Here is a 14,687-nt window from a genome sequence, read left to right as displayed (position 1 = left end):
TCTAAACTGAGTTATTTCTAAATGTATCTCTCTATAGTTACCCAGTGTGGCATAGTTGTTAGAGTGCCAAACTAAGACTTGTGAGAGACTAGGGCTCAAATCCCCACTTGACCATGAAGCTCTCCTGGTGACCTTGCGGTACAGCATCTGCTTCTCTCAGACTAACCTACCTCACAGGGTTGCTGTTTTAGGGTTTAAGTGAAGAAGAGGGAGAACTACATATGACACCTTGAGCTTCTCGGAGGAAAAAGTGAGATATAAGTGCAACGAATAAATAATTAATAAATGCATATAAATTGAAATAGGTGCACATTTTATGCAGATCAGCACCACTTTTTGTCCTTTTTTATGACACCCCTCCCCCTTAAGAGGTCACCCTGGCCATGGGCTGTCCCCTCCATGAGAGGATGAGGAACAGCACGGGATGGGAGTGTTGTTGATATTCCTCTCACCCGTATTATTAAGGGGAAAGGTGGAAAGGGTCATGTGGGAACCTTAAGTGCTGTAGGAGGCAAATCACTATATCTGCGACCTTTGATCAGCTGGCAAAATACTAGTAGTCAGTAAGACTCACAAAATGTGATTTTTCTCAAGGAAATTCAGACCACTGTCAAGCCAGGTGTCCCCCCATTCTATAATTGTGCAGTTGGTTCTTCCTGCCTAAGTGCAGAGCATTACATCTGTCCCTATTGAAATTTATTTTGTTAGTTTCGGTCCAGTTCCCCAATCTGTTAAAGTCCTCCTGAATCCCGTTGATGTCTTCTGGGGCATTAGCTACCCCCACCCCCAGTTTGGTATTATCTATAGATTGGATACGCATCCCTTCAATTCTTTCATCCAAGTCTTTTTATACGTTGAGCAACAACAGGCCCAGGACAGAACCCTGAAGCACCTCTGTTGTAACTTTTTCCCAGGATGATGAGAAACCAGCTACAAATCCACCCAACAGTTATCTCATCCCATGAGAAGTCCAGAGGGCCTTTTTTGTGGTAGCTTCCCACTTGTGGGATGCTCTCCCCAAAGACGCTTGCCAGGCATCTTCGTTACATATCTTTAGTATTTTTTGCATTTTTATATTGCAAACCACTCTGTGAGCCTTAGATAAAGGGGAGAAATTTAAATAATAGATCAAATAATAGAAATGGAATAATTTAACAACAATAAATTAACAGCAACAACACAGATCTCCAAGTGTCCCTATTTCCCAGGGACGTCCCTGATTTAGAGAAGCCATCCTGGTTTCTGAATTGATCCTGGGATGTCCCAATCTTCCTTAGGACGCCCCTATTTTCATGAGAGAAATATTGGAGGGTATGGAGTTATCTGACTCCCGAGCCATCTGAAGGCAATCCTGCCTAGGGAAGGGTTTTTTTAAAATATAATATAATATTACTGGAAGGACAGATCGTGAAGCTGAGGCTCCAATACATTGGCCACCTCATGAGAAGAGAAGACTCCCTGGAAAAGACCCTGATGTTGGAAAGATTGAGGGCACTAGGAGAAGGGGATGACAGAGGACGAGATGGTTGGACAGTGTTCTCGAAGCTACGAACATGAGTTAGACCAAACTGCGGAAGGCAGTGGAAGACAGGAGTGCCTGGCATGCTCTGGTCCATGGGGTCACGAAGAATCGGAACGACTAAACAACAACACTATAATATAATATAATATAATATAATATAATATAATAATATAATAATTAAATATAATAATGTTTAATTATGTTTTTATATCTTTTGGAAGCTGCGGAGAGTAAAATTATCATTACGGAATGGGACATCCTTATTTTCATTGGAGAGTATGACAACGGCAACAACAACAACCACGGGGGGGGGGCAAGTGCGGCTGGTGACGTCACGACCGACCCCCCCCTTCCTTCCTTCCTTCCCTCACGCCTTCCCTTTTCTCACCTGCCTGCGCTTGAAAACCTCTTTCGGGGGCATATCTGAGGCTCTCCTCCCTCCGCGTCAATGGCCGGCGGTGGTCTCCCGACTCTCTTTACTATTTCAAATCCTCCTCTCTTTCTTTTTACGCCCGGCTTTCGTCGGCCAGCTGCCGGAAGTTGATCTCGGCATCTATGGCAACCAAACGGAAGTGGGTTCCATCGCCACCGCGGCCGACGCCGCTCCTTTCGACCACAGAGATTGACGAGAAGGCGCGCCCGCCTGAGATTGGCCGCGTCCACCGTCCGTCTCCCTCCGTCCCCGAGTTGGAAGCGCCCTCTGCGTCCTGGCTGCGGAGCAAAGAGCCAATGGGCGGAGAAGGACTCCTGAGGAGGGCGGGGTCCAGCCCGACGGTGAGCGAGCGCTGCATCGTCACGCGACCCCGCCCCTCCGATGAATATGCAGATGTAGTGGGCGGGGCGCGTGACGAGTCTGCCGGAGAGCCTCCAGGGACCGGAGCGGCGCTTCACCCCCCCCCTACCGAGTTCGCGCGTGCGCACTGAGAGGGCGGAGTCACCGCGACCGGCTGTGGCGGTGGAGGGTTTTTCTGAGGCGGCGGCGCGTCTCCTTCTCCTTCCTCGCCAGGAGCATCTCTGAGGGGATGAGGCAGGCGGTGGCAGTGGCGGAGGGCGAGCCCCAGCGACACTGAGGCGGCGGTGGCCGGGCCTCCTCTTCCTCCTCCTCCTTTTCCAGCTCCTGGTTCTCGCCCGCCCTCCGCACGCTCGGCCTTCCCGGCCCGGCTCCCTCTCCTGCCGGCACCATGATGGAAGAGATCGACCGCTTCCAAGTGCCCGCCGTGAGAGCCGAGATGCAGCCGCTGGTGAGTCCGGGGGCGGCGGAGATCCCTCCCCTCTGGAGCCATCGCCGTTAAGAATAATATGGGGGGGGGCTAAGTCGCCTCTTCTTTCCACCCCCCGGCATCTTATCTCGGGGGGGGGGGACATGACCACCCGCACCTGCTGCTCTTTCTCTCCCCTATTAATAATAATAATAATAATCCTGCACCCCCGCAGGACCCAGGGCGGTTCAATATGAGCAATATTGGGGTGTGGGAAAAAATAGGGCGCGAGAAGCCCTTTGCGCCCCCGAAGCTCTCGTCCCGTGGGAGGAAGGGCCTCCGCCGGCTTCTCACCCCCACCCTTAAGGGGTCTCGGGGTTGCGCGGCCGCACCTCTGCGGCAGGCTCGGCCCTGGCCTTGGCGGCGGCGGGGGATAGAATGGATGGAGGGGAGACGCCCTTCCAGGCCTCGGAGAAGCCTCCTTCGTAAAGGACACTGCTGGGGGGGGGGGGGAGGAAGGAGGAGAAAGTGATAAGAGAAAATGGGCGGGAGGGGTGAACGTCGTTTATTGGGGGGGCTGTTTCTCCAGCCGCCCGTGGCACCCCCCCCCCAATAGTCACAAAGTGTATCCTTCCTCTTCCTCCCACCCACCCACACCGTGCACCTTTGGGTGAAGAAACATCCTTTCCCCGTTGCTTTTACTTGACCAGGGTTTGAACTGAGGTCTCCTCTGTGTCCCCTCCTCTCCTCCTGCTCCCCACCTTCAAAAGGAAGTTTTGAGAAGCTGACACCCCTCTGCGTTTTTGATGGTGGGGTGATTGACCTGCCTTTGCTCCCACCAGCAAATGCACAGGTGAGAAGTATGGCATAAGGTGAACTGTAGTGCCAAGGGTCTCTGGAGAAGCTTTCTTCAGGGGTGGTTGTTTTTTTTTGGGGGGGAGGGTGTTTTGTGGTTTTCGGTGAGACTGTTATGAAGCATTGCTTAGAGATCTCACCCCAGATATGAGGCAGTGGATGAGAGCCCAGTGCCCCTGTCCTAAGCACAAGGTCAGGGTCAAGGCAATTTTATTTTTAAAAGATCAACAGAGGGAGAAATCCAAAACTGATATTTTTCTCAGGATTCAAACGAAATCTTGTCCTTGAGCAGTGGTGAGGCTGGTCTCACTTTAAGGGACATTGCTGTGCTGGCACAAGGAGGAATAATATCTCCTGCCTGTGCTAAGGTTTCTCAAACCCCTCAGTAGGAGGAAAGGGGGGGGGAGTCCCTTTTGCTGTCAACTACTCTTTCTGTTGCAGGGAAGCTGCTTACCCTCAGTTTGCTCAGCTGTTTCTTCTCTGCAGCTCTGCTTACCCTGCCTTTTCCTGAAGGATCCCCCACCTTAGCTTGTTCTCTTGGCATGATGATATCGTGCTCTAGGGATCTGTTTGCTCTTGGCCCCTTTCATCAAGAGGCTTGTGGTGGCCTCTCGTGCTACTGGCAGGCACGAAGGGACCGGAACATGACTGGATGTTTTGGGTCCATGTCTGGCTGGCTTGATGACGTAATCCTTTTGTAAGCATGTAGGGGAGAGGGATAAATATTGCATGTCAGTAGCATCTACTGGCAGCAAGAGAAAGAACAGATTTATTACCATTTGACTGTACCTTCGTGCTCAAATCTGTGTTCAGAATCTTTGCATGCTGAGAATCATCACTAGTCATTTTTGCTTTTAGGAGAATATCCTTGCTGCATGACCAGGGGTGGAATAGGAGGAAAAGGTTGCTGTTTCAAAGCCTGAGTTCCTTGCGAGATGTGATGGGTTAAATTAGAAGCCTAGGGCTGTGTGGTAGGTTGCTGTCCCTCGAAATGGTTCTGAAAGAGGCTTAGGCAAACACTTTTCAGAGATGCCGCCTCCCGCCCAAAGATTCCATATGTAGAACAACTTCTGTGCACCTCCCATTCAGGGGTTGATTCCCTTATTGTGTGGGTGATAAAATGTCACCACCATGTCATGTAGCTCATTTTACAGAAGGTGAAAATTGGTTTCTTTGCATTCCCTCTCCTTTCTCACTAACTGCTCCGTATAGTGATTACCAGTCTAGTTGCTTCACACACTCCCTGAAAAACACACGCGTTTCTCATTCCTACTGATTTGTATATGCTTCTTAAACCCAAGCCATTCACATTGTTTACACATTATATTTTAAACTGCTACAAGGCCGTGTGCTGCAGTTTCTGAGCACCTGCAGTACTTCCAATCGTTTTTTCCCCATCCTCTACACTTTCTTTTTCTGCATGTACATACATTATTAGTAAGAGATTCTATCCCATTTTCCAATCAAGGGCTCTTTGTCATCTCTCAGGTAGTTTGTAAACACTAATTTGATACAAAGAGAGAAGCTAATGACCTATTGGGTTTGGATTTCCTATCTTGTAGTTTAAAAAACAGCTCATAGTAGTCATTTGAATACTGTATTAGGGAATCAGAGGAAGTGTCTCCTGCTTTCTCATCAGTAATCATTAGTTTGAACATGTGTCTTCATTGGCAAGCCTTCTCTGCTTTTGTTCGGATGTAACTTTCTTCCCATTTTCTGTTATACTGTGTTGTTTTCCTCTGCAATGTTAAATGCTAAATGGGGATTTGACTTACTTTGGCCAGCATTAGTCTTACGAAGTTCTTCTAGTAGTTGGTTTCTTTCTATACTCCTTTTTTTTTACTCCAGTCATTAATGAGGTTTAACGGCACATTCCAGCTAGGCAAAAATACCCAAGAATTGTGTGAAGCAGGGATGTTGAGAGTGTCTCCAGGAGCAGATAGAGAGGCCTGGATGGCCTCATTCAGCTGCCAGTCGTGCGGTTTCCCACTTCTACTTTTCAGCTTCAGGCATGCTGCTAAAACCTTTTTGTTGTTGTTGTTCATGTTTTAATGTGCTTTGATGTTTTTATCTTCCTGCTTTAAAACTTGTGTTAACCTGCCCTTGTTCTATCATTTTTAAAAAATAATAATCATCTGATCGTAATTACTTTTAATGTTTTTGTAAGGTTCTTTGAATTTATTTATAAAGAAAAGTGGAGTAGATATATTTGACTGAATTCAGCTAACCTGTTCTGTTAGTGGAAGCCAATGCAAGGACTCGTGCTAGCACAATAGGGTTTCACCCCCTCTCCACCCCCATGCCTCCTGCAAAACTGCTCTGGAAGGTCAGAACATTGTACAGCAGGAGGAAAGGAGAGATTGTTCTGATAGCATTTCTGTAAAAGTGATGGAACAATCTCACTAGTGCTTGGTTGAATTCTACACTTTAACATTAAAAAAGGAGGAGAGAATAAAGTGGCAATTGAGATTTCAAAGAATATAAGGTGTTGTGCAGCCCATAGAAACGCTGGTACCTGCCTTGGAATCCTTGTTGGGGTTTGTTTTATTTTGCTTCTTTAGCAAATATAACTACCATATTTTGAATTTTTGCTGCTACAAGAATATAAAACTTCTTAAAAGAAACTATGCCATGATTTTTGCGGAGGGCCCATTCCATAACTGCAAAATTCACAAACTATTCAGCGAAGCATGTTATATATTCCATCTGCTGTCTGCCCTTGTGGTCGGTTTCTCTTGATATTCCATGAACTTTGTTTTACATTTTCACTCTGGCTATTGGAAAATGGCTTTTCAGCCCCTGGATAAGAACCTCTATTATGTGTAACATCTTGCGTGCTCTCATCTGCAGTCCTTGGAAATTTAGAGTACAGGCAGAAATGAATTTTAGATATTTGTGCAAATAACAGATAAAACTGAAGCTCTTAGTTGTGGCTCATAAAGCATGAGATATAATCACTGTTGCCTGTCTTAGCTTTCCTTAATGTCTTCATGTCAATAAATACCTCTTCTCATCGATACAGCGTTTTGTGTGCATAAAAGTGCAAGTGTGCCTATTCTCTCTTAAAGCAAACAGGACTTTAAGGGTGGGAAAGAACAACCTCTAGAACTTAACCAGTTTTGTAAGCAGGAGCTGGCAGAAGTCATGGTCCCTAAGGACTGGCGGTGTCCTGAGGGATGAATGCAGGTTGCTAGAGGCTGCTCTTGATTTTTCTATGCCTTCTCATATGGGGAACCTATAAAAGGGAATGTGTTGTGCTTGCAACTAATCTTTATGCCCTTTTGGTTTAACAGCATCAGGTCTGCTCTTTTGTTGGCAGCACACTTCATATGCTTGCTTGTTTTGGTAACAAGCCTTAATTGCTTGTTCTCTTCTCTGGTCCCACCCATGCAGAACATTTTAGCATCTTTGCTCTTACCGGTATCTCTCTCTTCCCCCTCCTCATCCCAGAAGATGGAAGAGAGAGATCACCTCTTAATCAAGGCACAAGTGCTCTTGCAAGTGAAGTGGCAGGTGGTGGCAATCCTATGCACACTTGGAAAGGAAGACTAATTGCATTCAGTGGGACTCCTATGTAAGCACGCAGAGAGTTAGGCCGCTGGTATGTGAGGTTTTCCCCTCTGTGTTGCTTCCACTGTGTTTTCTGTATATTTAAGCTTGGATGTAAATGGTGTGGGCCAGTACCTCTAACTGTTGTAGTAAGCAAAGTCCACTAGAGGTACTGTATTCAGAACTGTGTAAAAGTGTAGCTCTGGAGAAGAGGCAGTTTGCACATGAATATATGTGCCTAAATTTCAGCCTTATTGGAAAACCAAGGAAAGGCTGTCAAGTGCTAATCTGTTCTTTCTGCTTTAGATGTAGAAACTTTAGCATGCTGCAGTAAAACACTCAAATTCAGGTAGTCTTAGGAGATGGAAGAGGGTTTGCTACACATGACATTATCTCCTGTCGTCATATTTGTTCAGAAAACATTTTGATACAACTAGATATTGTATACTTTTTTTAGATTCCACATAATTATTAGACTTAACTGTTCTGCATTTTTAGACTAAATTATGATTTGCAAGTTCAGAATCTGTGAGCAGTAAACCAATTAATTATTTGGGAATCTGTCTTATCTTCATGTAAATAAGTATTCATTGATTATGATTCATTGTAAAGCAATTCCTTTTTAAAGGTTGGTATATTGGAATAGGGTAAATCTAACACGGGATTTACTCATATCAGCAGTAAAAATTAATATAAATCATGAATTCATTATTAGTTTTTTTTTTACCTCCACTGTTTTAGCAGTACCAGTTAACTTCATTCAGTAGACAAAAAATGATTTATCAGGACAGTGGAGAAAGCCAGGAGTTGGTATTTTAATGCTTCAAAGGGAGGAAGAGCTAGATTATAGGTTCAAGTGGTTTCTTACCTTTTGTATTGTTCCAAGGCTGATTTATAGGATGGCTTAATATACAGTATTTATTACATTTCTGTTACCTTTTCTAAAAAGCTAAAGGTGTACAAGAATAAATGTGTAGCTTAATATAAAACAAATAAAAGCAGGCACTGAATGATTGCTTACAGAATTGCTTAAATCAACAGTAAGAAATGCAAAACTGTACATGTTTTTACCAATGTACATGATTTGTTTCCATGCATCTGTGAGGCTGGTATATACAGTTGCTGTCAATGTTGAAGAAACACCCAGTTGCTTGGCTGCCATGGGTACCTTTAAAATTCAGTCTCTTCTTTTCTCTCCCTATATAGCAATTTTGTGAACATGGAGAAATTCTCTACCACACTTTGTGAAAGGAGGTCACTTACAGCTGATCATGTTTGGAATTGACTACAGTCATACCTTGACATCCGAAGGCTTCGACTTCCGAAGATTTCTACTTACGAAATCGAAGCCTCCAGAAGTCCTCCTGGCGCGCGCGCTTGGCACATACGCAGAAGCGTGAAATCGCGCTTCGCGCATGCACCATAGCGGCGCTTCGACTACTGAAGACTTCGACTTACAAAGACGACCTATCGGATCGTCTTCGTAAGTCGAGGTACCACTGTATTTAGTTTTCCGTATCTTAATAGCATATGATCCTTGCTTCCCTACTCCATGAAATCCATGATTAATCCTCCTGTGTGTTTTTCCTGATAAGTGCTTATTGTTGGAGTTCAGAAAGTCGTCATTGGAGAAGTAAACGGCAGCACTTTTGAACTCCAGGATTTCTGCCTGAGGTTTCTTAAATGTAAATTCACCTTAGTTTGGGCTGTGCTGTGTAGCTTGATAATGCAATTACAGATGTGTGAACTGAGAGCTGAGTGAGCTTTTATAGTTGTGCTTAAAAACTCACCTGAAGCATTTCTGGCCTAAACTCTCCAGCACCTGATAGTTAAGCTAATTGATTCCCTATCTGTAAATAGCTGTGGTATCACATGATACCTTATTCCATCTAGTAACCTGGTTGGATAGTTACTGGAAGAATAGAGGACCTGGTTGGACAATTACTTTGAAGAATTGAAGACTTGACTCTTACTTTTTTCCTCTTCAGTAACTTTCTCCTGCAATAAAGCATGACTAGAAAGACTGCTCCATTTCCGAGCAGGTCCTCCCCTTCTAATTATTTGAGTAAGTAGCTGAAATAACTACTTATGACTCAACCGAGGTAACACATGCAGGTAGTTTGAAGTCCAAGAATAAAACGATTGTAGCTTTCAGGAGGCCATACATGCTCAGGCGTAAAAGCAACACTGCTGGCGCAACTCTCACAGTTATTCCATTCAATATGAGATCACTCCAGGGGCTACTGGAACATAGAATACTCCTCCTAGATATGCAGTAGGCATCCTTTGTTGCATATTTTTCTAGTTTTCCTTTTTTTTGCCTTGCCTCATGCTGAGAAACTAGATTCAGTTTTAGGATGCCATCCATGAACTTGACTGCTGACAGTGTCGGCGAGTCCATGCAGGGTGTGGGCTCATCTAGTCTGTAGAATACAGAAGAGCACTGTGCTCCCTCCAAAGATTCTTCTGTGACTCAGCTGGAATCAAATGGGTATTCTCTACTCATAGCCTTTGGTAAGCCAAACAAGTACGAAACAGCTGGGGAAGTAATTCAGACTGTAAGCTCCTCTTACAGTCTGAATTGAGATGAGAAACATCCCAGTTCTATTTGTTGCTTGGAGTGAAATATCTGTTGAGTTGGGCTCACTTGGATGTAGAGAGCAAGATTCTCAGCAAGACATTATTTTTGAGATCTATATGGGTGAAGTTACTCTGTTGTCATCCCCTTGCTAGCGGTGGCTTTACTTCTTACAGCCAAATTGCAAAAATCAGGAGTAACTGGGAAAGCCACTCCAACTCATTTCCTTTCCTAGACTGTGTTTATCTGAACACCAATGCATCAGTGAGTATTTAACTCAAAAGCTCACTTCCAGCATATACCTTCTCTGTTTTATTGCCCTCTGGGGCCAGCATAGCTACAAAGACTTAAAGCACACACTGGAGAGTAAAAAGGTGGGATTAACATGACTCTTTGAGCTTTACAAAACCTGCTTGGAGGACATGTTGCCCACTCCTGTCCTAAATCCGTATGCAGAAGGTATAGCTGCCAGTGTGCTGCTTTTGTAAAACTAGTTACGTGCTCAAGCTTGCTTAAATTGGGCTTTGTGTGCTCTTGCTAAGAAGCTGCTTTGTGATTTATTCCCCAGGTCAGTATAACCTACTCAGATCTGAAGTACTGTATTGTCGGTGACCAGAACAATAGGGCTGCTTGCTGACTGTGTTCTCCCCCTTTTCTGATATTGCTGTAAGCACTAGAAGACCTCCTTTGGTCCTGCAGTAATATGTTGCCAGCCAGTGCTTGGCAGTGGACCAGTGCTTCTGGGCTTCATTGGTAGAAGCTTCTTCTATTGAAGTAGACTGTAATGTACTTTTGCTTGCCTGCATGGGCTGTGATGATAAGCAGAAATCAATGGGACTTTCCTTCCATGTAGATGTGTCTTGAATGTGAGAACTGAACAACTTAGTATAGTGTGTTTAAACAAATATGTGAGGTTAGTGGCAAGCAAAGCCACTATTTTGAGCTTGAATGCACACGTGCTCTGCTAAGACTGATCTACAGTTGCAAGACTAAGAGGAGCCTTCCATCCAGAGTACTGTGGGATATAATGAAGTAAATAGTTGAGTGTCACGTTTTTTTATCCCACCCTTCCTCCAGGGAGCTCAAGGTGTTGCACATGTACCAACATTGCCCTCATTAGAGGGTAGCTTAGACTGAGTCAAAGAGACTGGCCCAAGGCCAACTCGTGAGTGTCACAGGGGTGGTCTGCTTTGAACCCAGCTCTTCTGGATCCTAGTCAAACATTCTCTCTGCTACACAACATTGATTCTCTTATTTCGGCTTTCTCCTATTTCATGGAATATTCAGATACTGTACTTACTTCTCTAGTAAGCTTGTGTGTTTCTGTTTCTCATTATTACTTGTTTTATCCTCTTGTGTACCATGTATATATTTGCCATTTGCTCAACTTCAGACGTCACCATTTAGCTTAGGGTAGCTCATGTCTCGCACAACTGTCCCCACAATGCCATCTCCTGTAGTGATTTGTAGTAATTCTATTGTTGTAATTCATTATCTGCTCTTCACGCTGAGGTCCCAGAGCGGGTTACAACAATACAACTTTAAAAACAATTTTTAAAATTACAAATAATACAATTTTTAAAAATACGGTGGGCCTTTTGAAATATGTATATCGGATGTGAAAGGCTGGGGCAAAGAGCTGCATTGACCTCAGGTTGTCCAGTCTGCACTAAGCAAGCTTCTTGCTAAGAACAGTTTCTTTGTCTTCCTTTCTGGAAAGGAAAACATTTGACATAGCAAGACTCCTATGCCATTTTTTTTTAGAGCACACGCTTCAAACTATGTGGCTGACTTGAATAAATGGATTCTAGCCCTCAGGTGGTCAGTGAAGGTAAGGAAGCCAAGCTCCTTTTATCTTAGAAAAGGAGTGGTTATTGTTTGTTAGTATTGATTTTGATCGCTGGGTATCAGTCACTGGCCAGGAAGCTTGCTTCAGGGACCTTGTGGGAAGATAAAACTAGAATTGATAAAGGAAGAATTGCTGTTGGCAAATGAAACCTGTCAAATCCTAAAATTCAAAACAATGTCTGGCCAGAGGCTAAACTTCTAAGAAAACAAATTATTGTCCCAACACACAGAGTAAAGTTTGAATTGCAAATAAATAGTAGTGTAGAATTTTCCCTTTTATTAACTATCTTGTAAGACTGCATTCAAGACTATTGTGCATTGTTGAAAAACAGTGCAGCGGCAAATGTATTCCAAGCCAGAATGCTGTTTACAAGGTAGAGAGACACATCATGCTGGTTGTTCATTCTTGGACTATCCGCAAAGTGCAGGGGTCTCTAAATCCATCATGCATATCAGATGAAAATACTTGGGTGAATTGGTCAACAAAAGAAAATAGATTTACAATCCCTTATACATCATGTTTATGTAAAAATTATGCTGAAATTCTGGTTTTACTAGGCTGGCTGTTTAGCCGTAATAATAAAAGTTCATTCGTATACATAGAGTACTCTAAAATAGCTTTTTGTGCCCAAAGTGCTTCACATACATTCTCAGTCATTATTAATAGTAGCTCTGTAAAAGTAGGTCAGTACTATCCCCATGTAAAGTTCAAGGGACAGGGTTAACTGTAGTTTTTCTGAGAACAACTATATGGATCAGGTAATACTTGAACTTCTTAGGTCACATTCCTATCTATTACATTGACAGTTCTTTTTTTTCTAGCTATTGTAAATAAGTCATCATTTTTGCTTTCACAGATACAACTAAGAAGATGAGGTGTTCTTACTGCAACAGATTACCTTCTGCTTGTGTCTAAAATAGGAAAGTGCAGGATCTCAGCATAGGAATTTGTAGAATCTCAGTAACTAAATCCATATTCTTTTGAGTAACTGAAAATGATGTGGCATAATAATAATAATAATAAATAATAATTTCATTTATTTGTACCCTGCCCATCTGGCTGGGTTTCCCCAGCCACTCTAGGCAGCTCCCACAGAATATTAAAAGCACAATAAAACATCAAACATTAAAAACTTTCCTAAATAGTACAGTTACAGGTAGGTAGCCGTGTTGGTCTGACGCAGTCAAAAAAAAATTTTTAAAAAAAATCCTTCCAGTAGCACCTCAGAGACCAACTAAGTTTGTCATAGGTATGAGCTTTCGTGTGCATGCAGGTATCTGAAGAAGTGTGCATGCACACGAAAGCTCATACCTATGACAAACTTAGTTGGTCTCTAAGTTTCTACTGGAATGATTTTTTATTTTCCTAAATAGGCCTTTGATGCTCATTTGGAAAGGAGTTCTGTGTTTGCAGATTCATACCTGTTCTTACATCAGTCAGGACTGTTGGTGACTTGTGGAAGACAGTTGGTAGTCCACCACACCTCAACCCATGTGATGTATCAGCACAGTAAGCAGAGCCCCAACAGGGTCTCCAGAGATTTCCTGCTCCCAGCAGAACAGCTTCTGCCAGAGTCCCCAGTTAAGGGGAAAACTCCTCTCCCACACAGTTCTAAGGAACAATGTGTTTATTGTCTCCAGACACAAAAGCTAAACACTACTCTCTATGCAGTTCTTCCAGGTATCTAAAGTAAAGATACCTAAGTACAGAGAGATCCGCTCACACTATCCCCAGGCTACCTAATGCTGCTGTGCAAAACCCACAGCCTCTTTTCCTGACACGCACAGATTCAGAGTCAGACCCTGACACACAAGCACAATAGGACTTGGACATGACACGACAAGACATAAGGAAAGCAATAGTCCTAGAGACTATTATACGCATCTCTACACATCAGCATATTTTCTGAACCAATGGGAATGACTCAGCAAGTCATACCCTCGACCTCAGTAGTGTTGCTATGGTAGCCCAGTGCACCTGACATCCTTATCTCAGGACATCCAGACCTGGTGAGGGGGATTGCACTCCTCAAGACATGAGCCCCAGCACTGTAATTTAACCCATTGTTCACATTACACCAACAAGGAATTCCATGAAGTTTGTGCTTGTAGAGGTGCATGCTCAAGGTACCGTAACTAAATACCAGTTAGTTATCTGTAATGCCCTTTAACTATTTCTTGCTCTCAATCAAGATGGATTGTTCTGCCCTTTCAACCTGCAGCCTCTGGGAGAAGGAAATTTAAACTCTGCTACTCCCTTTGCCCTAAGAAGAGGTTTGTGGTTGTACTGCTGAATTAAATGACATGAATTATAGGGGTGTGATCTTATTGGTAGTGCTAGTTATGGCATCTGATCTATCCTCTGGATCTGTAGTCCTACAATGGAGGGATTAAAAAAATATCCTGCTACATCCTTACAAGTGTATGATTTGCCAGCCCACCAAAAGAAGCCACAGTTTTTGCCCTGTCACTATGCATGATATATGGTAGCTGCTTAGAGATTGGGCTGGCATGTTAGCTTCATTGAAGGAGGTGCTGCTTGTCCTGGGGAGATGGCTAAGAGCAAGGTTGTCATAATGGCTTGGAAATAGGGTAAGCGCTCTGCATGTCAGGGTATTGGATGGCAACAGCAGTACTTTGAAGCAGGTTGCCACATGCATCTGGCTGAAAGAAAGAATCAGAAAAGCACAGACGAGAATTCAGTCACTGCAGAGGGAACAAGATACAGAGTGCATTATTAATGACACCATCCTTTGTTGGAAAGCAGAGGGAGGGGGCAGTCTATTTGCTGTAGTCACTATGCTGAATGAGTTATAAGCAGACCTATTAAGCCAAACAGCTGAATCACATTTTCTTGAAAGATCTCTGCCAAGGAAGGGATTGGGGAAACAAGAACTTCAAAGGAAAACTTCAGTTTGCATGATTGTGGCATTTCACTGCATTTAGAAGATGAGGAAGTATAACTCCGGTGTGGCTCTGACCTATCCCAGCATGTAACTTTAAGATAGCTCAGTGTCTCTGGGTCGACATCCATGAGGAAAATCTTCATCCCCTCCAGTGAAGGACCTTATGGAGGTGGGTGGGCAAATATAACAACTCAACTCCCTGCCAAAGCCATCTCCCTTGCTTTGTACTC

At 43.8% G+C, this 14,687-nt stretch overlaps 2 protein-coding genes across 3 annotated transcripts in view; one reads left to right on the top strand and one right to left on the bottom strand.

Moving 5' to 3' along the window:
• DNAI1 (dynein axonemal intermediate chain 1) overlaps positions 1 to 2,319 on the bottom strand; it is a 136,629-nt gene extending 134,310 nt beyond the window's left edge. Inside the window, exon 1 of the mRNA XM_060280401.2 lies at positions 1,911 to 2,319. Within this exon, the coding sequence (XP_060136384.1) occupies positions 1,911 to 1,943 (33 nt within the window). The 5' untranslated portion in view covers positions 1,944 to 2,319. The remainder of the gene's footprint in view (positions 1 to 1,910) is intronic.
• Positions 2,320 to 2,438: 119 nt separating this feature from the next.
• FAM219A (family with sequence similarity 219 member A) overlaps positions 2,439 to 14,687 on the top strand; it is a 65,757-nt gene continuing 53,508 nt past the window's right edge. For both annotated transcript variants that reach the window (XM_035100521.3, XM_035100520.3), the window contains exon 1: positions 2,439 to 2,763. In XM_035100521.3, coding sequence (XP_034956412.1) covers positions 2,704 to 2,763 — 60 coding nt within the window. In that variant the 5' untranslated portion in view covers positions 2,439 to 2,703. The remainder of the gene's footprint in view (positions 2,764 to 14,687) is intronic.

The sequence above is a fragment of the Zootoca vivipara genome, chromosome 10 (assembly GCF_965207765.1).
Source record: "Zootoca vivipara chromosome 10, rZooViv2.hap1.1, whole genome shotgun sequence".
In the NCBI taxonomy this organism is placed as follows: Eukaryota; Metazoa; Chordata; class Lepidosauria; order Squamata; family Lacertidae; genus Zootoca; species Zootoca vivipara.
The sequence above is the reverse complement of the archived record's forward strand: the minus strand, read 5'-3'. Positions and strand labels throughout refer to the sequence as shown.